This window comes from Bufo gargarizans, chromosome 10 (assembly GCF_014858855.1).
Source record: "Bufo gargarizans isolate SCDJY-AF-19 chromosome 10, ASM1485885v1, whole genome shotgun sequence".
NCBI lineage: Eukaryota > Metazoa > Chordata > Amphibia > Anura > Bufonidae > Bufo > Bufo gargarizans.
The window spans coordinates 37,982,393-38,006,494 of NC_058089.1; the positions used below are offsets into that span (position 1 = coordinate 37,982,393).

General features: G+C 46.1%; 1 protein-coding gene across 2 annotated transcripts; it reads left to right on the forward strand.

The window, feature by feature from the left end:
- The first annotated feature begins 3,333 nt into the window (after positions 1-3,333).
- SNX15 (sorting nexin 15) lies at positions 3,334-24,102 on the forward strand. 2 transcript variants are annotated; one of them, XM_044270003.1, is made up of 8 exons: positions 3,334-3,505; positions 5,429-5,464; positions 6,203-6,323; positions 9,334-9,449; positions 9,530-9,710; positions 18,537-18,677; positions 20,459-20,686; positions 23,333-24,102. In XM_044270003.1, the coding sequence occupies exons 1-8, from the start codon at positions 3,407-3,409 to the stop codon at positions 23,437-23,439; spliced, it is 1,029 nt and encodes a 342-aa protein (XP_044125938.1). In that variant the 5' UTR covers positions 3,334-3,406; the 3' UTR covers positions 23,440-24,102. The 2 variants fall into 2 exon arrangements, with proteins under 2 accessions (XP_044125938.1, XP_044125939.1); XM_044270004.1 differs by having other exon boundaries at positions 3,371-3,493.

A 24,102-nucleotide genomic window follows, 5' to 3' on the forward strand; every position in this document is an offset into this window, starting at 1 on the left:
AATTTCATATGTTGGATGTACGCAGATGTCTTCTGGAGTACATAGTCAGGACTAAAGATTTCAGGAGATCTGATAGACTGTTTATTCAGGCGTTGGGGCCGAATAAAGGAGATAAAGTGAGTGGAGATACCATCGCTAGATGGATTAGGCAGGGTATTTCTGCTGCTTATGTTTCTGCAGGTTAATCTGAAAGCCCATTCAACACGGGGGGTGGCATCTTCCTGGGCAGAAAGGAGAGGTGCCTCCATTGATCAGATTTGTAAGGCGGCTATTTGGTCGTCTCCACACACTTTTTTTTCCGTCACTGTAGACTTGATGTGGGCTCTTTTTCTTCCTTAGCTTTTGGGCGTAAGGTGCTTCAGGCCATGGTCCCACCCTAATTTTGCTCTCTGGTATTCTCTCTGGTGGTGCTGTCGTGACATGGGGGAAAGCCAGTAATTACTCACCAGTAATTCTGTTTCCTCATAGTCACGACAGCACCACGGCTTCCCACCCTTCTACCTTGGTTGTAACAATTGGTGTTTGTCATGTTTTTGTCTTAAGATGTATTTCAGATGCTAACCAACTGGAAGGCTTCCTAGATCTCTGTAATTCACTGATGTTAGGAGGGAAGTACTTCCATTTTGTGCTCTAGGTTTCCTGTCCCTACGGGAGGAGTCCATCTCTCTGGTGGTGCTGTTGTGACTATGAGGAAACAGAATTACCGGCTTTCTCCTAATTGAAGCAGCGGTTGACCACAAGGGTATGTTCACACGTGATATTTTTTATACGGATTTTGGCGTGGAAAAAGGCTTGTTTAATTCAATGGAGATTGCGGAGAAACTGCTTGTTCATTCAGAGCACTTGTTTTCTGCTTACGGTTTTAAATAAACGCACTGCGGAAAAAAGAATTTACATTTCCATTCTTGAAACAGATACCAAACGCCCTTGGTGGGAGAGGTGCAGTGCCTAAACGAGATGTGCCAATGATGTACCAAACTTTTTATACAAATGACGCCAGATTTCAAGGGCAGTCACAGTTGTGATGGTGGGCCACTGAGGGACATTTATTAAAAACATACACCAGAAAATTTGCTGTGCTAAAAAATATGTCTAAACTGGCATAAATGGGAGTGAAATCTGCACCAACTCATAACCAGCATAGATTTTGGTTTGTGGCGCACAGAGTGCTAGAAGAGGTGCCAAATTTATTTAGAGTGCTGCGCCGTGTGTGTTAGAAGTAAAATGGAGCCGTACTTAGCATCATAGAGAGGCGCATGGTGGGGGATGTCATAATTGGTCGTTGGCCACTTCTATACCTTGTTGTTTTCTGCCATAAGGAATGTGTCATTTAGGCCTATTGCACACGAACGGATCCGCAATACACGGGCACTGTTCCATGGGCATTCTGCATCACAGATGGGGGACCCATTAATTTCAATGGGTCCGCAAATCTGGGGATGTGGAACAGAAGCACTACGGAGTGCTTCCGTGGGGTTTTGTCCCGTACTTTCATTCCTCAAAAAGATAGGACATGTCCTATCTTTTTGCGTAACAGGTGGATTGTGGACTTGTTAAAGTGAACGGGTCCGTGATACGCTGCAGCTGTGTTCGGGCATTGCGGCCCGCAGCACGGCCACAGATGTTTGTGTGCAGGAGGCCTTAGGGGCAGACTGGAGATTTAAGCTGCCCTGGAAGAAAACTAAAAGCAGTCCTATTTTAGATGGGTCCACATTGACAGAAGGCAGGGCCAACAGAAGAAGGCAGGAGTAGCAATACCGTATTGCGGCACAAAATACTGCTCCAGCAGAATTAACAACCACAGCTCATCACAAAATAATGCCCCACAGTGCAAAATACCTCCCCAGAAGCTAAAGCCTGAACCCCCCGTGGTGCCACATTCTGTCCTCACTCCAGTTGCCTCAGGATGGCACCCGCAGCCGCTGACCTGATACATAAGTACTTGATGTTCTCAACATTAATTAAATCTGAGCGCGTCAGATCATTAGTTATCTGGCTGGTGGCCCCTTGGGCATCTGCCCACCGGGAAGCTTCTCTGTAGGGTCTCTGGCCAGTCCGCTCCTGGTGTCAGTCATTTCATTACCATAGTGGAGAGAATGTGTGCCCCATGGCCGTGCTGCAAGCTGTTTGCTGATGCGGACTCATAGACTTCAGTGGGTCCTCAATATATGGTCTGCACCGCAAGAAACTAGAACATGTGATGCACTGTGGTATATGATCCTGCTGTATACGGTATATTGTAGCTTCTGAAATCAGACAGAAGTGCTTCATGGGCTTCTGATCCGTGCCTCCAACCACAAAAAGATAGGTGAAGTCCTATCTTCGGGCGTATCTGGTGGATGTGGACCCATTCAAGTCAACGGGTCCGCGTCCGTACCATGGATTGCACATGACCAGTGCCCGTATATTGCGGACTGGCCATTTACGGTTGTGTGCATGAGCCCTTAGGGAGCATTCACACGACCGTGTTTTTCTTCTGCGTCGATTCCGCAATTTTTGCAGACAATGCACGGACCCATTCATTTCTATGGGTCCGCAAAAATTGCGGAATGCCTTTCATTGTCACCCGTGTGCTGTCCGTTTCTTTCTTTTTTAGAACATGTCCTATACTTGGCCGCAAATTGCGGTCTGTGGCCCCATAGAAATTCAATGGGTCCGTAAAAAACGGATAGCACACTAAAATGCATCCGTATGTCATCCGTTTTCTTTTTTTACGGACCCCTGGACTGAAAACATTCTAGGAAACCCCATTTGAGTTTTTTGCGGACCTTGAAAAACGGATGACACATGGAAGTACCACGTCCGTATTATACGGACTTACGGAACGATAACTGAAGACATACGGAACACCCGGATCCGTGATTTGTGGACCGCAAAACCAACACGGTCGTATGAATGCTCCCTTAGGAAGAGAAACACCCCACTGCTCGCACTATCTGTACTTTACCATAGCTGGAGGACATAGCAGTGCAGTAAGGAGGGATGACGTCATTACACAGCGTTATATGCTTATTCTATACAGGGGGATAGCCCCGCCCCCAGCCATATGGAAGACACACCCACAGGTAACACAAATAGATTGAAACAAGTGAGAGTTCCTGCGTAGTAATTCGTTACGGTACATGATGTGTCGCCCCTGCACACTGCCTGATGTGTACAACAACCGGACACCCAGAAAAACACATTTACGTTTGTTTTAACGTCCTTTGCTTTGTAATAAAAAAGTACGCATGCGCAAATCCCGCTGGATGGCAGCCGCCGTCTTCCCCTTTGCGAACTCTATTCCCTGCGACGTAAGCGCTGGTTGGCACTGTGCACATACGCACTGCGCATGCTCAATAATATCACGTGATGCTTTCACTTTCTTAAAGGAGCAGAATAGAAGTGACAGCGACATCGATCTATAATGTCCCGGGCTGTCCGGGATCAGTATGACCGGAGGTATCACGTGACTGATAGCCGAACTAATCCTAAGGGGTTTACCGAGTACAAGGTGATTGCTGAAGTAAGTGACAACCGCTGTGTTCTGTGTGGCCGCTCTGTGTCTGGTGGAGAGCGATCACTCTGCGCTCCGGAGTCCTTGTCACTGGTGATCAGTCAGCGATCAGAGGGTCTTGTGCTTTCCTGGGACACTGGCGGAGGGGGCACATACAGAAAGTTCTAAAGGTGCCGCTCCCTGAGCCTACTGGGCAGTGCCCCCTGCTGCCTCTGGTGTTGGCAGTAGGACTGGCACCGCCTGTACCACTCCCTGGTTCTCCTGGCTGATGGACCTGTCTGACCTTCCTGTGTGACCTGTTACTGATATGTTCATATACAGTCTGTGTCCATCACTGCAGACTAGCGTTACAGTGTGACAGTTCACCGCTGCTGGCTGCAAAGTATTACCTTAGTGCCCCAATATACTCGTCAAAATCTGCCACATATCCCGTGAGGTCTCTGCCGTCGTTTCCCTCTTTCGGTTTAGCTCCCGCCACAGTTTCCCGTGGTGTCCGGTCTCATAAAATTCCTCGGCCACATGTACAGTGGTGTGGGCACAGATGCCATGAGCTTTGTGGTGGGGAATCTGCAGTGAAATCCATCATGAAAATCTGCCATGTGATCATATCCTCAGGGTGCGGCCACACCAGGTCAGGCTTTTTGATGCAGTTCTGGAAGCCAAACCAAGTCATATCTGTCCTTCAAGGGGATGTGCAAAAATTAGGGGTGGGTTTGGCACGCCACTTGGGACGGACCTATGAAGGGAGATGTTTCCCGGCGCTGGCTCCCCGCTCCTTCTCCTCCAGGCCTGCAATGCTCCACTGGGCACCCTCGCTGTAGATATCTGGTTCTACATCGCCTGCAGCCAATCATGGGCCACTGCGGAGGCCAGATCCCCTTGCGTCATGTGACCATTTGTCAAGAGGTTAGGTGATCCGGTAACCGCCATGGCCAGTGTGGCAGCACCCTTGATGGTATGGCTCTACAGTGTGGCTGGTCGTGTACAGCCAGGCCATGCCTACCCACAGTGGCCACACAATTTTCCGCCAAAATCATGCAGCCACTGGCTGCGGTGGGTGGGCTTGGCTTGGTTGCATGCAGACCGCCGTGCTCCTATACTATCGCAGATTAGGAGTCAGCCCCTTGGCATTATTTGTTTCTATAATACAGCTGCTGAGTGTGAACACACTCTTAGGCTCCATTCACACGTCCGCAAATGGGTCCGCATCCGTTCCACAAAAGATAGAACATGTCCTATTCTTGTCCGCAGCTTACGGACAAGAATAGGCATTTCTATAGGGGTGCCGGGCGGGTGTGTTGCGGATCCGCAATTTGCGGGTCCGCAACACACCACGGACGTGTGAATGAAGCCTTACACTGGCATACTTTTTAGTCAAATACATTTATCAGTACAAGCAGATCCTGAATCGGGCACTGCAGTTCCTTAGTTTTTGGCCCGGACCCACCAATCAGCTGTTTTGTTTTTCAGTGCCGGAAACAGATGGCAGAATTACACGGCTCCATCCACCATGTAATGGACAGAGCTGCTCGCTGCTCCTATTCACTAGCCTAGGGATCAGCAATCTCCGGCACTTGAATCCTCATTTTACTGCTATGGGAGTTACAAAAACAGCCTAGTAAATGTGCATGCTGGGAGTTGTAGTTTTGCAGCAGCTGGAGTGCCGGAGGTTGCTGATCCCTGCACCAGCCTCTACACATTGTGCAGTTCCTGAGCCCGCTTCCAGCACTGAAGCAACTTCAAAACAGCTGATAGGCAGGGGTACCAGGAGTCGGACCCCCGCCGATCAGATATTGAGGATGAACCATCAGTATAAGAATCCTGAATGACCCCTTTAAGTAAGTGTTTTTTTTATTATCTGATCATCAGGCTCCTAAGTTGTTTCTGTGTGTCTCTGACCATGTAACAAACTGTTTTGTCATTTTTCCACAGTTTATATCAAAGAAGAACCCTCAGGATGTTAAAGAGGTATTTTTCAGTTATAGACACCACAGCATCTTTTATATTGTCTGTTCCCCAATGTGTAACTGTATCTACACCATATAACAGATGGTTGGTTATTCCCGTCTTGGCATATTGCTAGTATATGCCACCAACATATAATCGGTGGGGGTCTGGCCTCTGGGAACCCCAGTGGTCACAAGAATGAAGGGGCCGCAGAGCTGATTTAGCGATGTCTTCCCCGCACATTGGCGCTCTCAGCCACCTGACTATCCGGCGCTTTTCTATCTTCTTTGTTAGGGTTCAGCATTCTGCTGGGTGCTTTGTCATTCTTGGTTTGGATTCTGTGGGGAGATCTATCCAGACTGACGGTCTTACACTGGTCTTATCCCCTGCGCTGGCCTCCTCCAGCAGTCTGTGCGCCCAGTCAGAAGTCTATGGCAGCTCGGAGATTTACCCTAGAAATCTGCTATAAATGAAGGGATAGAATAAATCCCCCTGTGTTTGTACTGGCTCTATAAAAGGATTCAGGGCGGACTATGCCTGTGACGGAGCATTCAGTGGCGGCAGTGGGGATTATCACACCTTCAGCTTCCTCCGCTGCCGCCCCAGACAGGAGGAAGCAGAGGACTTGCTGCAATGGGCCATGCCGGGGTGTTCTCACAATATTTTGAGGGGGGCACTCTAACCTATAAAGTAATACACTGTACACCTCCTGGTTTAACCACAGAAATCCTGATTATATACTGGAACATTATCTTTTAGATTGTCGTTTGGAAACGCTACAGCGACTTTAAGAAACTTCATGGAGAACTCTCGTATACTCATAGAAACCTCTTCCAGCGGACTCAGGAATTCCCTCCATTTCCCCGTGCTCAGGTTTTTGGTGAGTCACAGCGAGAATTCACGGTTCCTCGGGGGGGGGGGGGATTTATCAAAACTGGTGTAAAGGAAAACTAGCTTAGTTGCCCATAGCAACCAATCAGATACCACCTTTCATTTTCCAGAGCTCCTTTGCAAAATGAAAGGTGGAATCTGATTGGTTGCTATGGGCTACTAAGCCAGTGTTCCTGTGCAGCAGTTTTGATGAATCTCCCCCGGTTACTATGAAGCCAATGATAGACTGAGGAGATGACAAATCACTCAATTCCCTCCCTTGGTTTCTTTTTTGGACCTGGCTGTGTGGAGATGTGTATTGGGAATTTGTTTGAAAATTAAGCATCTGTGCAAAAAGTCTTTGAATAAAATCTGTAGGTTTTTTTTTGTCTGCAGCTGCTAAGTGATGTGTCTCCATGGTAACACGTCACAAACAAACCCTGTAAAGCCTCATCCTGCAGTGCTGTTGTCATCTACATGTCCCTTACTATTTGCTGACCATCCACATCAGTGGGATCAGCCGCCAATCTAATGTGTAGGGGAGCCCGCCAGCTCTCCCCCAATGTAAGATGAGCAGCGGGTACCTTGGGGAGATACGTTGCTGCCAGGGATGTCCAGCAGCATCTTTGTCCCCATTTAAGACACTTACATGCTCAACCGAGCTGAGCATGCAAGTGTATAGAGGTGTCAGGAGAACTAGCTGTCAGCTGAATGAGGTACCACCACCGGCCATCTGATAAGAATAAACAGGAAGTGGTGAAGGTAGACTTCTCCTTTCAAAGTTTTTTTTGTTGGGAGTCCAGTATTGATGGTCTAAACAGGAACTCGGAAACAGGGATTTGTAGAGTCTATCTCTTCTATTTTAAAGTTAAAGTGATTTTACAGGCTTTTAATATTGATGACCTACCCTCAGCTGTATGACGGGATGGAACGTGCCATCTGCTGTCTCTCTCCCTGCTCGCTGCTGCTATGTAGACAGGAGACGGCACATGTGCATGGCGCATGCCTTCCCATACAGCTGATCGGCGGGGGTGCCGGTTGTCGATCTGATATTGATGTTTTGTCTAGGTCTCTAGGATTTTAATATTGATAGCCTGTCCTTAGGTTAGGTCATCAACATCTGCTTTGGGGGGGGGGGGGGGGCTCCCAGCACCCCAACAGTCAGACAGTCAGCTGCTTCTGCACAGCATACCAAGCAGAGCCACATGTAGTATAGTGGCTGTGCTTGGTGCTACATCCCAGGCCCATCCACATGAATGGGACTGAGTTGCACGGAGGCCGCATCGCTTAGCGGTGTTCCAACAGCCGATGGGCAGGGTGCTGGGAGTCAGACCTCCACTGATCAGATATTGACCTATCCTGAAACCATTATTCCTGAAAGCCTGGCAGTTTATACCCTTGGTCTTCCTGGGCCCACACAGAGAATGTTAGCAGTTGGAGAGCTCCAGTTGCACCACTGCACTTCAATAACGCCCTTCATGGTCGTTGCATGTGACTAGCTGAAGTCACATGAAAACCTCATGAAATCACTTGATTGTTAAAATTGGAGCTATTGCACACAAAAAAAAAAAAACTGTGCGTGCCCCCCCCCCCCCAAGATCATGTGAAAAATAAAGCTCTTTATAGCTGTACCGGGCGGGACTAAACCTGGAGGATCTACAGTAATTGTACATGTCAGAGCCGAACTAGGATTCACAGGACCCAGGAACACACAGCATTACCTGCTGCAGTAGTACTGGCTGTTTGCCCTCATGATCAGAACCCTATAGAGCAGGGATAACCAACCTGCGGCCCTCCAGCTGTTGCAAAACTACAACTCTCAACATGCCATGATAGCTGTAGCCTGGGAGTTGTAGTTTTGTAACAGCTGGAGTGCCGCAGGTTGGGGATCCCTGCTGTGGAGGGTTTGTACTAAGCTGTAAGCTTCTCCAGATCCATTTCAGTAGTGGACCTTTTCATCGTGAAGACCTGCACTGCCATTCATTCACTCTTTACACCCTGATTATACCGACGTGCCGAGACCTTCGCTGTGCAGCCAGGCTCATGCATCGGTTTGTAGGAGACTGAATTCTGCTGCTAACCATCGGACAGGCTGGCAACTTGTAAAAGAGGGCAGGAGTGACGCTAGTGTAGAAAATAACTAGTGCCACCATGTATTTAAAGGGCATCTGTTAGCAGATTTTAATGTATGAAACTGGCTGACCTGTTGGCAGCTGAAGGCATCCGTGTTAGTCCCATGTTCATATGTGCCCGCATTGCTGAGAAGAATGAAGTTTTAATTTATGAAAATGATCCTCTAGGAGCAACGGGGGCGTTACAATCACACCTAGAGGCTCTGCTCTCTCTGCAACTGGCACCCCCTCTGCACTTTGATAGGGCCAGGCAGTGTAAATGTGATCACGCTTGGCCCAGACGTCTCCTAAATCCCATTAAAGTGCAGAGGGCATAGCAGTTGCAGAGAGAGCAGAGCCTCTAGAAGTAATGACAATGGGCTGGGCATAGAATACATGGGGATGCATGCACTTGGGGTCAGGCGGTTTATATCTTTGCTCCTGGAGTTTGCACCAAGTGGCATGGACTAATGCAGGCATGTCCAAACTGCGGCCCTCCAGCTGTTGCAAAACTACAACTCCCAGCATGCCCTAATGGCTGTAAGCTACCCAGGCATGCTGGGAGTTGTAGTTTTGCAACAGCTGGAGGGCCGCAGTTTGGACATGCCTGGACTAATGGCACCGCAACACAATAACCATTATATCATTAGATTTGAAAAGCTCCATAAAAAAGGCTGAGCTTTGTGATCTGTGGGGGTTGGCTATGGCATATACTGACCCCTTCAGGTACTGGGCAGTAATGCAGATGGACTAGTTACTATAACCGTACATCCACCCTTCAGATGACCGGTGATAAGCAAATATACTTTTTTGCTTGTGTGTGATATTTCTCTTTATATATAATCTTACATTTTGGATTTGGTGACATGTTCAGACTTGTATTCAGTATTTGTGGTTTGCATTTTCCAGGACGCTTTGAAGCACCTGTTATAGAAGAACGAAGACAAGCTGCAGAAGATACGCTGAGGTTCACAGTGAGCATCCCAGCCCTTAATAATAGTCCACAACTAAAGGAGTTTTTCAGGGTAAGATATTTAGCAATAGGTTAATAATTCAGGACTGGTGATTTACTGTTCTTATGGCCTTGCATGTGTCCTATCTCCAGACAGGAGAGGTTACAATGCGATCAGATGGTCCAGACTCAGGAGATGCAGCAGTGTTGCCTCCTCCTCTAATCCCAGAACCGGTAAGAAGCTCTTCTACAGAACTACAGGAAGAGTTGGATGACTTTGATGAGCTAGAGACACAAGTGTTGTCTGACGTCAAGGATACCATCAGTAGTAGTGGTAAGTGTAACGGCACACACTATTGGGGTACATCCACACAGGATGGATATGCACATGCTGCCGAAAAAAATCTGTAGCTTAAATTGACCTGTGATGCAGATCTTGCATCCGCAGTATGTAATACATGCTGCAAATATCCACCACGGATTAACCCTTTGCAATGCATAGGTTGGAATCCACAGCAGACAGCAGAGGAATTTCCACCCCATGTGTCCGATCCCTTAGAGCAGGGATGTCAAACTCGTGGCCCTCCAGCTGTTGCAAAACTACAACTTACCATCATGCCTGGGCATACTACAGCTATCAGGGAATGATGGGAGTTGTAGTTTTGCAACATCTGGAGGGCCATGAGTTTGACATCCATGCCTTAGAGGGTGTAGACTTCGTAGACTTCTCCATTGTCTACCCAGATGCTTTTTTTTTGGGGGGGGAGGGGGGGGGGGAAGCTGTACATACACTTCTAGGCTTCCTGTCAGCAAAAGACCCCAAGACATTGTCTCCGTGAGAACTGCGAATATGCCAATCTTGGATTCACATCCACATGCTATTGCTTCTCAGCATGGTGTAGCTAGGCTTTCCTGCACCCGGGGCAAGGATTCAGATTTGCATCCCTCTTCCACGCTTTCATGTACCCCCTCACTGTAGTTATGCCCACTTTTGTGCCCCCTCACAGAGTTATGTCCTCCTTGTGGACCCTAGTGCCCTCTCCAGCTGCATAAAAGAAAAAAAACAACCCACAAATACCTGCTTCCCTGATGACGGGCACATCCCACACGGGTATCGCACTGCTGGTTGTGTAGGAGGCCGAACCCCGGCTTTCAGGGCTCCTCCCACAGCCAGCAGCGGGATGTGCGGCTTGAGGGGAGAGCGCCGGCAGAACAGTGACGCAGAGAGCGGAGGGCTCCCTGCTTCACTATTAAAACAAACTGCCAGCCAGTGAAAAGAACTGCCTGGCAGGCCCCCCCCCCCCCCTCCCAGCCTCTGCACGTGCCCGTCTGCCCCCCCACTATGCCCCCTGCTTCCACAAGACACTTTATATACATTTTGATCAAAATGAATCAAGGTGTCCTCTTCCGAGTGGGTCCCTACTCTAATTTGGCGTGGAGCCACATGTGGAACATTGCAGCTGCAACACGGCACCTGCAGACAACGGCAGAGTACCCCAACAATGCTTCTGCTGTCAGGCTAAGCACCCTCGACACTGGGCCCCACCGACTTATAACGCCACAGCAACAACAGCCACCATGCAGCACTGCTTCATGTGAACAGATCTCAAGATCTTACATGTGGTTTCAGAAACCAGACTGAGACCAGCTTTTAGCCCTTACACAGTCTCACAGATTATAATTTGGCCCAGTGCTACATGGCGGCGACCACCACAACATCCTCTATACAACACTGCCCCAGGTCTCAAAAGTTCACCTTTTGGTGTGGCCTCAGAAGAACAGACTGAGACCAAGTAGCTATTTATCCTTGTGGAGCTGGGCTAGAGCTGTGTTGGACCTTTCTCCTGCATTTTTTGGGTACTGGTAGATACTTGGAGGCTCTTAGGCCTCTTTCACATGGGCGTCGCGTGTGAAGGCCGGATAGGATGCGGGTGCGTGGCGGGAAAATGCGTGATTTTTCAGCACGAGTGCAAAACATTTTAATGCATTTTGAACGCGCGTGAGAAAAATCAGCATGTTTGGTACCCAGACCCGAACCCGGACTTCTTCACAGAAGTTCGGGTTTGGGTTTGGTGTTCTGTAGATTTTATTATTTTCCCTTATAGCATGGTTATAAGGGGGGAAAAAAATAGCATTCTTGATACAGAATGCTAAGTAAATTAGGGATGGAGGGGTAAAAAAAAAAAATATATAAAATAAATTTAACTCCCCTCATCCACTTGTTCGCGCAGCCCGGCTTTTCTTATTTCTTCTTTGATGACCTGGTAGAAAAGGACCTGTGGTGATGTCACTGCGCTCATCACATGTTCCATCACATGGTCCATCACCATGGTGATAGATCATGTGACAGACCATGTGATGAGTGCAGTGACGTCACCACAGGTCCTTTTCCTTCTGGGCATCAAAGAAGAAGATAGAAAAGAAGCCGGGCTGCCCGAACAAGTGGATGAGGTGCGTTTTATTATTATTATTATTGTTATTATTATATTTTTTTTAACCCCTCCATTCCTATTTTACTAAGCATTCTGTATTAAGAATGCTATTATTTTCCCTTATAACCATGTTATAAGGGAAAATAATAATGATGGAGTCCCCATCCCGATCGTTTTCTAGCAACCATGTGTGAAAATCGCACTGCATCCGCACTTGCTTGCGATTTTTACGCAGCCCCATTCACTTCTATGGGGCCTGCGTTGCGTGAAAAATGCACAATATAGAGCATGCTGCGATTTTTCACGCAACACACAAGTGATGCTTGAAAATCACTGCTCATGTGCACAGCCCCATAGAAATGAATGGGTCCGGATTCAGTGCGGGTGCAATGCGTTCACCTCACGCATTGCACCCGCATGGAAATCTCGCCCGTGTGAAAGAGGCCTTAGAGTAGAGCTTCTCATAGTAAAACCACTTTCCTTAGGTAGCTAGAGCTCTCATCTGAAGACTATACTGATGGCACAGGCAGTATGTGGCGGCACACACCTACAGCAAGCTGGCAGACACATGCAAGATTTATGACCAGCTAGCAAATTCTCTGCTTGGTGGGGGTGAATTCCAGAATCTGCTGCACAGTAAAGGGTCATTATGATTTCTGTGCCTCGTGAAACATTATACAATTTTCCAATATTCTTTCAGTGTCTATGGTTTTCAAGATCTCTGCTTGCTGTCATTCAGTAGGAACCTTCATTCATTGCTTTTAGTAATTACAAATCCGTTCTTGATGGACAGTGGTGCGTGACCCCATCCTGTACCCTTATCAGAGCTGTATCTTCTCAGAAGCCATGCAAGAAATAACCGATAAAACACAGGGTGGGCCATTTATATGGATACACCTTAATAAAATTGGAATGGTTGGTGATATTAACTTCCTGTTTGTGGCACATTAGTATATGTGAGGGGGGAAACTTTTCCAGATGGGTGGTGACCATGGCGGCCATTTTGAAGTCGGCCATTTTGTTGAATCCAACTTTTGTTTTTTCAATAGGAAGAGGGTCATGTGACACATCACTTATTGGGAATTTCACAAGAAAAACAATGGTGTGCTTGGTTTTAATGTAACTTTATTCTTTCATGAGTTATTTGCAAGTTTCTGACCACTTAAAAAAATGTGTTCAATGTGCTGCCCATTGTGTTGGATTGTCAATGCAACCCTCTTCTCCCACTCTTCACACACTGATAGCAACACCGCAGGAGAAATGCTAGCACAAGCTTCCAGCATCCGTAGTTTCAGGTGCTGCACATCTCGTATCTTCACAGCATATGCTGTGCAGCACCTGAAACTACGGATACTGGAAGCCTGTGCTAGCATTTCTCCTGCGGTGTTGCTGGGAGAAGAGGGTTGCATTGAAAATTCAACACAATGAGCAGCACATTGAACACATTTTATAAGTGGTCAGAAACTTGTAAATAACTAATGAAAGAATAAAGTTACGTTAAAACCAAGCACACCATTGTTTTTCTTGTGAAATTCCCAATAAGTTTGTGTCACATGACCCTCTTCCTATTGAAAAAACTAAAGTTGGATTCAAAATGGTTGACTTCAAAATGGCCGCCATGGTCACCACCCATCTTGAAAAGTTTCCCCCCTCACATATAATAATGTGCCACAAACAGGAAGTTAATATCACCAACCATTCCGATTTTGTTAAGGTGTATCCATATAAATGGCCCACCCTGTATATTAGAAAATTGTATTATTTACAATAATTAACATTGGGGCAGCACAGTGGCTCAGTGGTTACACTGGTGCCTTGCAGCGCTGGGGTCCTAGATTCAAATCGGACCAAGGACAACATCGGTTTGTATGTTCTCCCTGTGTTGTGGTGGGTTTCTTCTCCAAAGACCTATTGATAGGGAACTTAGATTGTGAACTCCACTGGAGACAACAGGCAATGATGATAAAGCGCTGCCGAATATGTCAGTGCTATATTTGAATAAAATAAAAATATTTTGGTATTGTAATATGCTTTTAATATATTTGCCTACTTTCCACTTTGGCTAATAGATGTGGAGCCATTTTCCCTCCACAGTGTCATGTGACTCATTAGTGTTACAAGGTCTCAGGTGTGAATAGGGAGCAGGTTAAATTAGGTGTTATTGTTCTCACACTCCATTTTTTTCAATTGTCTTTTATATTGATTTTTCCAAAATTACAAAAAGACAGGAAATACAAAGATTGAAATACAGAGCAAACAGTGGTGAGCACTTGAACAATCCTATAATAAGCCATATCTAGTGCAAGAAATGGCGAACCACCCTCCCCCAGCCCAACACCCACAGATCCCAAGGGGGAATCGCAGGGGGCGACCCGGAGGAGGAGAGCTACACATAAAGAGCATTTCAGCTAAATTAGGCCGTTTCTAGTGGGATATTTCTACGATCACCAATTATTAAACAGTAAGAGGGAGGGGATGGGCGGCTGAGGGGGGGGGGGGGGGGGGGTGGCGAAGGGGTAAACAGGTAGGGTGATAGAAATCCTGGATGATTGTTTAACTGTGGAGACGAGTGGCGGGGTACAATCCCCAAGTTGTCTAAGGAAAGAATTTGTTTTCCGGAATGATGATTAATTGGCCCAGATCCGCTGGAAACTGATATGTGATCTAGGTTGCCAAGCCGAAAGTTCCTCCATGTGGTAGATGTTGTCCACCTTCCGCAACCACAGTGATATATTGTGGGGGATGTAGGTTGGTTCCAATATTGCGGGATTAGGGATTTAGCTGCGGATGATAAATGAAGTACTAGTTTACGTTTAGTGTGAGGAATGTCATGTAGTCTGATGTTCAGCAAAACTGGGATGGGGGTAGGTGGGCTGTGTAGGGAACAAATTTGATCAACCCCCCCCAACTTCAGACCAAAAAGGTTGCAGAACCGGACAAGACCACCACATGTGGAAGTAGGTGCCCTGAGCATGGTCACATTTCCAACAAGTGTCTGAGCTGAGACAATTCATCTGCTTGAGACAGACCGGGTGAGGTACCATCTTGTGAGTAATTTAAATGAATTTTCTTGTAATCGTGTGCATCGAGAGATGCCGCGTGAGAATCGGTACAGATGCTCGGTGTCTAACTCCGACCATTTTGTGTCAAAGTCTCTGCTCCATTCCTGAATATGTCCTCTATTGAGAGGGTATTTCAACTATAAAAGATTGTATATCTGAGATATGGGGGAAGTTTAGTTGCCATTAGTTTTTCGAATGGCGTAAGGTCTCTCTCAAGGTTAGGATTTTTTAGGAAATTACGTAATATTGAGCGGACATGTGCTTTTTGTATCGTGTGTAATGATGTAGAGTCTAATGGGTCCTTTTCTCCTTCTATGCCTATACAGGAAGATATTGTGATGTGCTTTAAATCCGTTTTTTTTACACAAGTCTTCGTGTATTTAAGGAGATATAATTCTGGGACAGAATTCTGTGTGCTTAGACTTAGTTGTGAGTTATCACTTCTCCAGACTAGTGAACACAGCGGAGTGCTGGATTGTTGGTCTTCAAGGGGAACCCAAAGTTTACTGCCATCTGCTCTTACCCAATGTGTTAGTCTGGTGAGGTGTACTGCTTCATAGTAAAGCTGCCAATCTGGTAGGGCCATGCCGCCGCGTGATTTGTGTTGGGTGAGAAGGGTGTGACTGAGGTGCGGTCTCTTGTCTTTCCATAAATATTTGTTCGTTAATTTCCTACTTGACGGAAAAAAAGTAAACAGTAGGGGGAGGTGTTTGAAATAAATATAGTAGCTTTGGCAGTAAAATTGCTTTGAGGTTTTTCCTACCCATCCAGGAAAGAAAAGGAAGAGACCATGAATCTAGTATGGTCTGGAATGATTTCGGTATGGGAGCGTAACTGAGTGTGTAAGTCTTTACAGGAGGCGCTTAATTTAAGCCCTAGATATGTGATGTGGGCATTACAGGTTAAGAGGAAGGGAAAACACCAAATACACACCACAACGAATAGACAACTATCTAGGCCTCAAAAGCTAAGGAAGAGGGATGGTGACCTCCTAGTAATCCCTATGCCTTTCCCTAACTCCTGCCAGGATGAGCAGACCCTGATGGTGGAAATACTCATATGCTGTATACCTAAAGCCCCGCTAAAACTGACGAGCCCTAGGATAGGTAGCAGGGGATGAGACAGCTGGTTCCTTCCAGAATGAAGGAACCTGCGTCTCCCTGAGGCGTAGAAACAACACACACCAGATAATAAGAAACAGCGAAGGCAACAAGTACTTAGCTTAGAGATGTATGGAGAAGCAGAAGATCCAAGACAACCCAGCACTAGCAACTCCAAACAGAAACTATCAACCGCATGGTCAGCAGTGTGAGGCAGATCTAAATAGAGCCTCATCACTGATAACGAGCGGCACCTGAGGAGACCTGAGATCCTGCCAAACAAAAACATACATTGGATGGGGGGGCATCCAAGATGGACGTCCGGCTTGGTGGTGGGACACGCGGCGGGCCGAAGCCCACCAGGTACACGGCGCTGTCCCAGCAGAGGTCTTCTGTGTGCGATGAGACCTGCTGTTTACCCCTGGGTTTCGTTCTTGCTTGCCGGCGATTGCGCCCTCCTGTAACTCGAGGCCGAGGCTTTATAGGCCTTGGGAGGCCTCAGTCGTATCTTCGGTGTCGGAGGATTGCCGTAGCTTAGAAAGGTCTCCTTTAATAGAGGACACAGTACCGTGCTTGATTATGGGCTAACTGGGCCAAAAGGGAGCCTGTAAAGGGACCGATGGTGCTTGATGAGCTCTGATATCAGGGAGCTCACTAGGAAGTCGTCCTCTCCACTCGGTGGCTAGCCCCATCCCCGATCTCACACTCTCTGATACTGGTCGCTGGAAGTTCAACATGGCACCTCATGGCAAAGAACTCTCTGAAGATCTGAAAAAAATGAATTGTTCCACTACATAAAGATGGCCTAGGCTATAAGATTGCCAACACCCTGAAACTGAGCTGCAGCATGGTGGCCAAGACCATACAGCGGTTTAACAAGAGCGCTTCCACTGCTGAAGAAGGGCAGACAAAGGACATGGATTACTGGAACCATGTCCTGTGGTCTGATGAGACCAAGACTGTTCATTAAGGAAACCATTAATGCCAACATGTACTGTGACATACTGAAGCAGAGAATGATCCCCTCCCTTCGGAAACTGGGCTGCAGGGCAGTATTCCAACATGATAACGACCTCAGAAACAGCTCTAAGATGACCATTGCCTTGCTAAGGAAACGAAGGGTAAAGGTGCTGGACTGGCCAAGCATGTCTCCAGACCTAAACCCTATTGAGCATCTGTGGGACATCCTCAAACAGAAGGCGGAGGAACGCAAGGTCTCTAACATCCACCAGCTCCATGATGACGTCATGGAGGAGTGGAAGAAGATTCCAGTGACAACCTATGAAGCTCTAGTGAATTCCATGCCCAAGAGAGTTAAGGTAGTGCTGGAAAATCATGGTGGCCACATAAAATATTGACGCTTTGGGCACAATTTGGCCATTTTCACTTAGGGGTGTACTCAATTTTGTTGCCAGCGGTTTAGACTTTAATTGCTGTGTGTTGAGTTATATTGAGGGCACTCCAACTTTACACTGTTATGCAAGCTGTACACGGACTGCTTTACATTGTATCAAAGTGTTATATCTTCAGTGTTGTCCCATGAAAAGATATAATAAAATATTTACTAAAATGTGAGGTGTGTAGTTACTTTTGTGAGATACTTGTATGTTTCTATGCAAATAGTTTGATAGGGAGGTGACAGATTACCTTTGACTCACAGTGCTTTAATAGGGTATGTGAACATGGTTTTCTTAAACCAGACAATCTATATAATGTAAGTAGGGCTGCAGTAAACAATTATTTTAGTAATCGAGTATTCTATTGATTATTTTTTACGATTAATCGAGTAATCTAATAAGAAAAAAATAATGGACTGTTTTCCTTTATAAAAACTCATCAGACCCCCTGCCATTAGTCCAACACCCTTTGTTCCCCCCTGTGCGATCAGCCCAAGTGCATCAGTTCCCCCCAGTGCCATCAGCTCCACTATCCCCCAGTGCCATCAGCTCTCCCCACCGAGTGCCATGAGCTCTCCCCCCATTGTGCCATCAGCTCTGCCCCCATTGTGCCATCAGCTCTGCCCCCATTGTGCCATCAGCTCTGCCCCCATTGTGCCATCAGCTCTGCCCCCATTGTGCCATCAGCTCTGCCCCCATTGTGCCATCAGCTCTGCTGCCATGCTCCTCCTGACACCCCGGATTGCACAGCGTCACTGGTTTCTATGACGCTGTGCACTCCAGGCGCCTGGCCTTAGTTGCGCCCCACCCCCTTGGTTTCACCAACTTACCTTTCCAGCAGGGGCGCTGCCAACACTACATCGTTCTGCGCTGCTCCTGACGTCACACAGTGCGTCAGGTCACGGCGTGCGTACGTCAGGAGGTCAGAGCAGCGCAGGACCATGGATGTACTGTGGAGTGTCCGGAGGTCCCCTGCTGGAAAAGGTGAGTATTCCAAGCGCAGCGGGAGACCACGGAGCGGGAGTAATAGCAAGCGCATCACTCCCGCTCCGTGGTCACATGACACAAACGAATCTTCTATTTATTTATTTTTTATTTATTTTTTGTGTCGATTTGCTTGATTTAATCGAGTAATCGTTTCAGCCCTAAATGTAAGTTATTTCTTGCAGAACCAAGTCAATTTGATTTACTGTTTGATCTGAATGAAGATATAGGCCAGACGGGAGAGGAAGAGACAGCAAGTCCAACTGCAGCTCCAAAAACGTTGGCTCCGGATGATTTGGCACTCTTTGACCCTTGCTATGCAGAAGGTATACATGTCCTGTTCATATAGCTTGTACCATTGTATGTTTAAAACATCATGTAAGCATGGTAAGGCCTCTCTTATTATAGGGAATTGTATTCATAGCAGTTCTTTTCTGTATTATTGGGATCCCTCCACCTTGAGCTGCTCCACAGCAGGGCAGTGAAAAAGAAGTCAAATTCCCTGCCGCAGAAGACACAGGCTGTCCTATGATCATGGCTCCCTAATGAGAACACATACATGCTCGGCCGATGATGGGGCAGGACCATAGACATTGAGTAAATGTCATCCAAGTCAAGTCTACCATAGACTGTGCATGAAGACCTCTCATTTCTCTCCACTGGCAAAAGGCAGTTGGATTTCAACATGCACAATGTTCATGGGTGTGAAGAGTCTAGCAGCGACTTTGCTTCCGATTCACGACTCATGCATAGTTGATCTGATTGGGGATTGGGAGAGATGGCTGTCTCAACAAGTGTTTAGCTAACCGCTATCTAATGTGTTTGGCCAGCCTTGGGCTCAGGTCTGATGCGGTCTGAGCTCTCCGTCTACCCCTCCTGCAATTGCTTGTTCATTGGTTGAAAGCATTGCTGATGCGGACACCTAACTCCTCGTTTCTGGGCAGCAGACCATTCTGTGTAAAAACATCTGTATGGGGGCGAACGATCATAGAGCAGAGCTGCATGTAAATGTATCTTTCACCTCCTCCAATGAGCAGGCAATTATCTGGTGCAAACTGTTTCTGATAATTGCCTTCTCGATCAACCCATGTAAAGTGTCCTTTAGAGGTAGCAGGGAGGGAAAACTGTATCTGGGGAGATTGTACGCAGAGCATGCTATTAGAGAGGGAGGAGAATACCCAGCTTCTTCAAGCGGGGGAGGAAATCACACAGGTAGGAGTAAAGGAGAATCAAGGGTTGGGGGGGGTCATTGTGGAAAGGAGATTACACAGGGGCTGTATTAGGAGAGTAGAGCAGTACAGGGAGGAAGTAGTGCTAGTACAGGAGAGCTGGTGAAGGCAGCAGCATTCTGGATTCATAGAAGGCATATCCAGCATGTATTACGCATACAGGAAAAGTTGTCACTCAATGAGTATGACTGTCTACATGACTCTTAACCACAGAAAGAGCAGAGATTCAAATGAATTATAGGTTTTACAGACTCTTAAAAAAATAAAATGTTTATATATATCATGTTGAAAAGTGAATTATTATATAATCATGAAGCCCACAAATATGTACAATATTAAAGAGGTTGTTCACTCCTTTACTATTTATGGATCGGATTCAGGGTAGGCCATCAGTATCTGCTTGCCAAGGGCCTGATACCCTGCAGTCCTGATGATTAGCAGTTTGTGGTGGACAGAGGTGGTTACTGCAGCGCTGCCATTGAACTGTATGTCCACTACACAATGGATGGATCTGTGTAGTTCCAGCGCTGATCCCGACAATAGGCCATGGATAGTAAAGTGTCTGTAACTGTACAGACATACATAGGAGCCCACAGTCTGCTATGTATGTCTATACAGTTATATACGATTTATATTATGTATTAGATGAGCGAATCAAACCTGCGCCGAGTAATGGAGCAATTGCAGAGGTTCTGCTTCTGCTACTCGAGCAGCGACTGTTCATGTGCTGCTACCCTGTTAATGAAATAGCAGAGGGCGCTTCTTCAGCAGCAGGGACAGCCCCTCGCAGAAGAAGAAATGTGGTTGATGAGACAAATGGATTTGCCCATCTCTGCTGAGAATAATCCAAGCTCCTTGTTTTATTGCTGTAAATGTAGACGGTGCATTACTGGAGACAGAGTCCTCTTTGAACCTGTTATCTTTGCGGTGTGAGGTAGAGGAGCCGGCGCCTGCCCTTCCTCTCGGTGAAGAAGACGGAGCATTGTATCTTTCACTAGCTACAGCTGAAGTCCAGAAAGCTATGGAGAAAGAGACCGCCGGAGACTACCCAGAAGCATTCAGGCTCTTCAGAAATGCTGTGGATGTATTGTTAAAAGGAGTGAAAGGTGACTGTCAATTATAAGTACAGGTATTATAGAAGCTAGTGGATTCCTGTATCTCTGAAGATGACGCAAGCGCCATCTGTACAGCTGGAGTTTAAAGGGGATGTCCAAGATTTTTATACTGATCACCTATCCTTAGGATAGGCCATCATTATCTGATTGGTGAGGGTTTGACACCCAGGACCCCCGCCGATCACTTGTATTGAGAAGGCATCGGTGCTTTTGTGAGCGCCGCTGCCTTCATGCAGCTCACCAAGCATAGCGCCATACATTGTATATTGGCTATGCTTGGTATTGCACTCAGCACCATTCAGCAGAAAATTCCAGACCAACTGTGGGTCTGATCACCCAAACTAACCACATAAGAACCAATGATGCTGTTAGTTGAAGTGATCCACAGTCGAGTGTGAATATTGCTCAATTTTCCAGCGTGCTTCTCTTTCCCGCACCTTAACGATCTTGTGCAGCTTCTAACTCTGCAAGGACATTCAGGAAGGTCCTTGTAGAGTAAGGTGGGGACTGCATAGGCCTTTATAGGGTTACGACAGTCGTTAAAGGGTTATTCCAGCTTTTATATCAATTTTCAGTATGGCCAGTAGAGTGCTGATTCCAAAGTAAAAATGTCACGGACCTTCCCACTACTGCATTCCTGCGCCGAGGGTCTCAACTGGTGCCTTCCAGTATCCAGCCTGTACTTTTTTGGGTGGGGTCATGTGCGCTGCTGTGGCCAATGACAGAGCTCAGTCGTAATGTTTTTCTCAAGCAACACATCACAGTGATTGGCCATGGTGGCACACGTGATGCCACTCAATGTTTACAGGCCAGGCACTAGGAGGACAGATGCACTGGACCCATGGAACAGTGGGAAGCAGGTTAGTAACTTTTTTTTTTTTTACTTTTGGATAAACACTCAACTTGACAAATTGAAAATTTACACAAAAGCAGGAATAACCATTTAAAGCGGCTCTGTCACCAGGATCAACCACCAGGTGGGGCTCATCATGCTTATTAAAACTATACCTTTCTTTTGTCTGTATGATAAATAGCTGCAGAGAAATGTGTTTTTATTCATACGCAAATGAGCAATTGGAGCACTAGGAGGCAGGGCTGAATCGTCTGAGCACTGCCTTGTAACAGCCCCTGTGCGCTGCACACTCCCCCCCCCCCCCCCCTTAAATGACAGGGATAGACATGCAGAGGGCAGAGCTGTGTCCTAGCATCTACTTATCATATACTCTATCTACTATAGCCTCACCACACTGAGATCTGCTTAGAAAGCTAAGGGTACTTTCACACTAGCGTTTTTGTTTTCCGGTAATGAGTTCCGTTGCAGGAGCTTAATACTAGAAAAAAACTGATCAGTTTTATCCTAATGCATTCTGAATGGAGAGAAATCTGTACAGGATGCATCAGTTCAGTCCCTCTTACGTTTTTTGGACGGAGAAAATAACGCAGTATGCTGCAGTTTTCTCTCCGGCCAAAAATACTGATCCATTGCCGGAAAACCGGATCCGGCATTAATTTACATTGAAGTGTATTAGTGCCGGATCCGGCATTAAGTCTTCCGGCAAAACAGATCCGTCTTTACGGTCTGCGCATGTGCAGACCTTTTAAAAATGCAAAAAAATGTATACCGGATCTGTTTTTCCGGATGACACCAGAGAGACATATCCAGTATTTCAATGTATTTGTCAGACGGATCTGCGTCCGGATTCGTCCGACAAATGCCATCAGTTTGCGTCCGGATTGCCGGACGACGGAACTAACTGCCGGAATCCTCTTCCGCAAGTGTGAAAGTACCCTAAGACAGCCCTAGAGAGAGAAAGGGATCTGCCCCCACAGCTGGTCAGGAAGCCGTAGGGAACACCCGCTTCCTCCTGGCGCTTTGCCTTCACATAATGGTGGTAAAATAATTATAAAAAAATAAGATTTTAAGAATGTATCTGTACAGCAACTACTGATCTACTTTGGAATCTGCTGAAGGAGGAAGTGGTGTCATGGGTTCTGTAAAATCAAATTACCCGTCCAGCTGTGGAGGCAAATCCCTCCCTCTCTCTGGTGCTGTCATGGGTTCTGGAAAATCAAATACACTACCAGTAAGTGTAATTTTTTTCACATACAGAGATACAAGCTCCTAAGAATTTCCTGACAGAAGCAACAAAGAGACTTGTTTTTGTGTATTTTTTTATTATAATTTTTTTTTTTTTTTACTGTACCCCTCTGTATAGGAAAGCACAGCAGACAGCAGACTACACATTCTTATACAGTTAAAAAAAAAAATTACAAATTGTGGCACTGGGAACATGGGAACATGGGAGTTTATGTCGTATACATTAGTATTCCAAGCATGTGCAGAATAAAGAAAGGTATACCACAAGCCCAAAAAAGTTGTTTTAATTTTACTGGTGGTGTGTGGGGAGGAGTAAACTAAATACGATAGTATAAGTCCTAGCATCTTCTTGGACTGTGTGTGTGCGTATATGTATATGTGTATATGTGTGTGTGTGTGTGTGTGTGTGTATGTGTGTATATATATATATATATATATATATATAATATGTATATATATATATATATATATATATAATTTTATGCCAATATACCATATTGACCTCATTTTTTAAATTTCATTATTATTTTTTCGATCAGATGACCGCTGTCCAGACAGACGAGATGTTGTGCGACGCAGAACGGCAGAATATCTTCATCACGCAGAACAAATTTTTCAGGATCACATGAGTGGGAGTACTGAGTGACTGTCATGCTAGAAGGACCCCAGATCTGGTACAAAGTGACTTTTTTTTTTTTTTATAATATTTTATTTCAGAGTTTGCAAAGACAGATGAAAATTGCACACTTTCTATATGGCCTCGAACAAAGGATTTGTTGCTCTACAATGGAATCTAGAACTAAGTGCTTCCAATGCTTTTTATTTTCTCAATTGTTCACGCTGCTAATACTGGAACGTTTTTCTCAGAAATGTGCTCTTGAAGTTTATTTAATTGAAATTTCTGTCTTCTTGATAATCGTTATTTGTATCATAACTGGAAGATCCTGGCTAAAACCGAGTGATAAAAGCACAAGGTGCGTTTCTTATGGTAACCCAGGAAATGCCTGGTGGCTGAGACACTTTTAACTGGTGAAAATAGGGAATTTATATGATGAACAATTTATAATCCTGCACAGAAACCGCTCTCGTTCTTATTTTGTGGAGGTGATCGCTGCATGTAAATGTAGTGGTCTCCTTCACTGAACGAGCAGCCAACTGTCGGGAAGGGACACTTCCGTCCAATCTGTTGCTGCTCTACGCATGTAAATGCGCCTTTACTACTACATCAGTACCACTTTATCAGTACTTTACACAACATTGTTGGAGGCAGGGTAAAAAAGAGATTTCAAATATACTTTATTTTAAAAAA

Excerpts from the sequence above, each read along its gene's own strand:
- SNX15 (XM_044270003.1), top strand. The coding sequence starts at position 3,407 with ATGTCCCGGGCTGTCCGGGATCAGTATGACCGGAGGTATCACGTGACT. Across the intron at positions 3,506-5,428 it reads AGTACAAGGTGATTGCTGAA|TTTATATCAAAGAAGAACCC; the intron begins GTAAGTGACAAC and ends ATTTTTCCACAG. Across the intron at positions 5,465-6,202 it reads ACCCTCAGGATGTTAAAGAG|ATTGTCGTTTGGAAACGCTA; the intron begins GTATTTTTCAGT and ends ATTATCTTTTAG.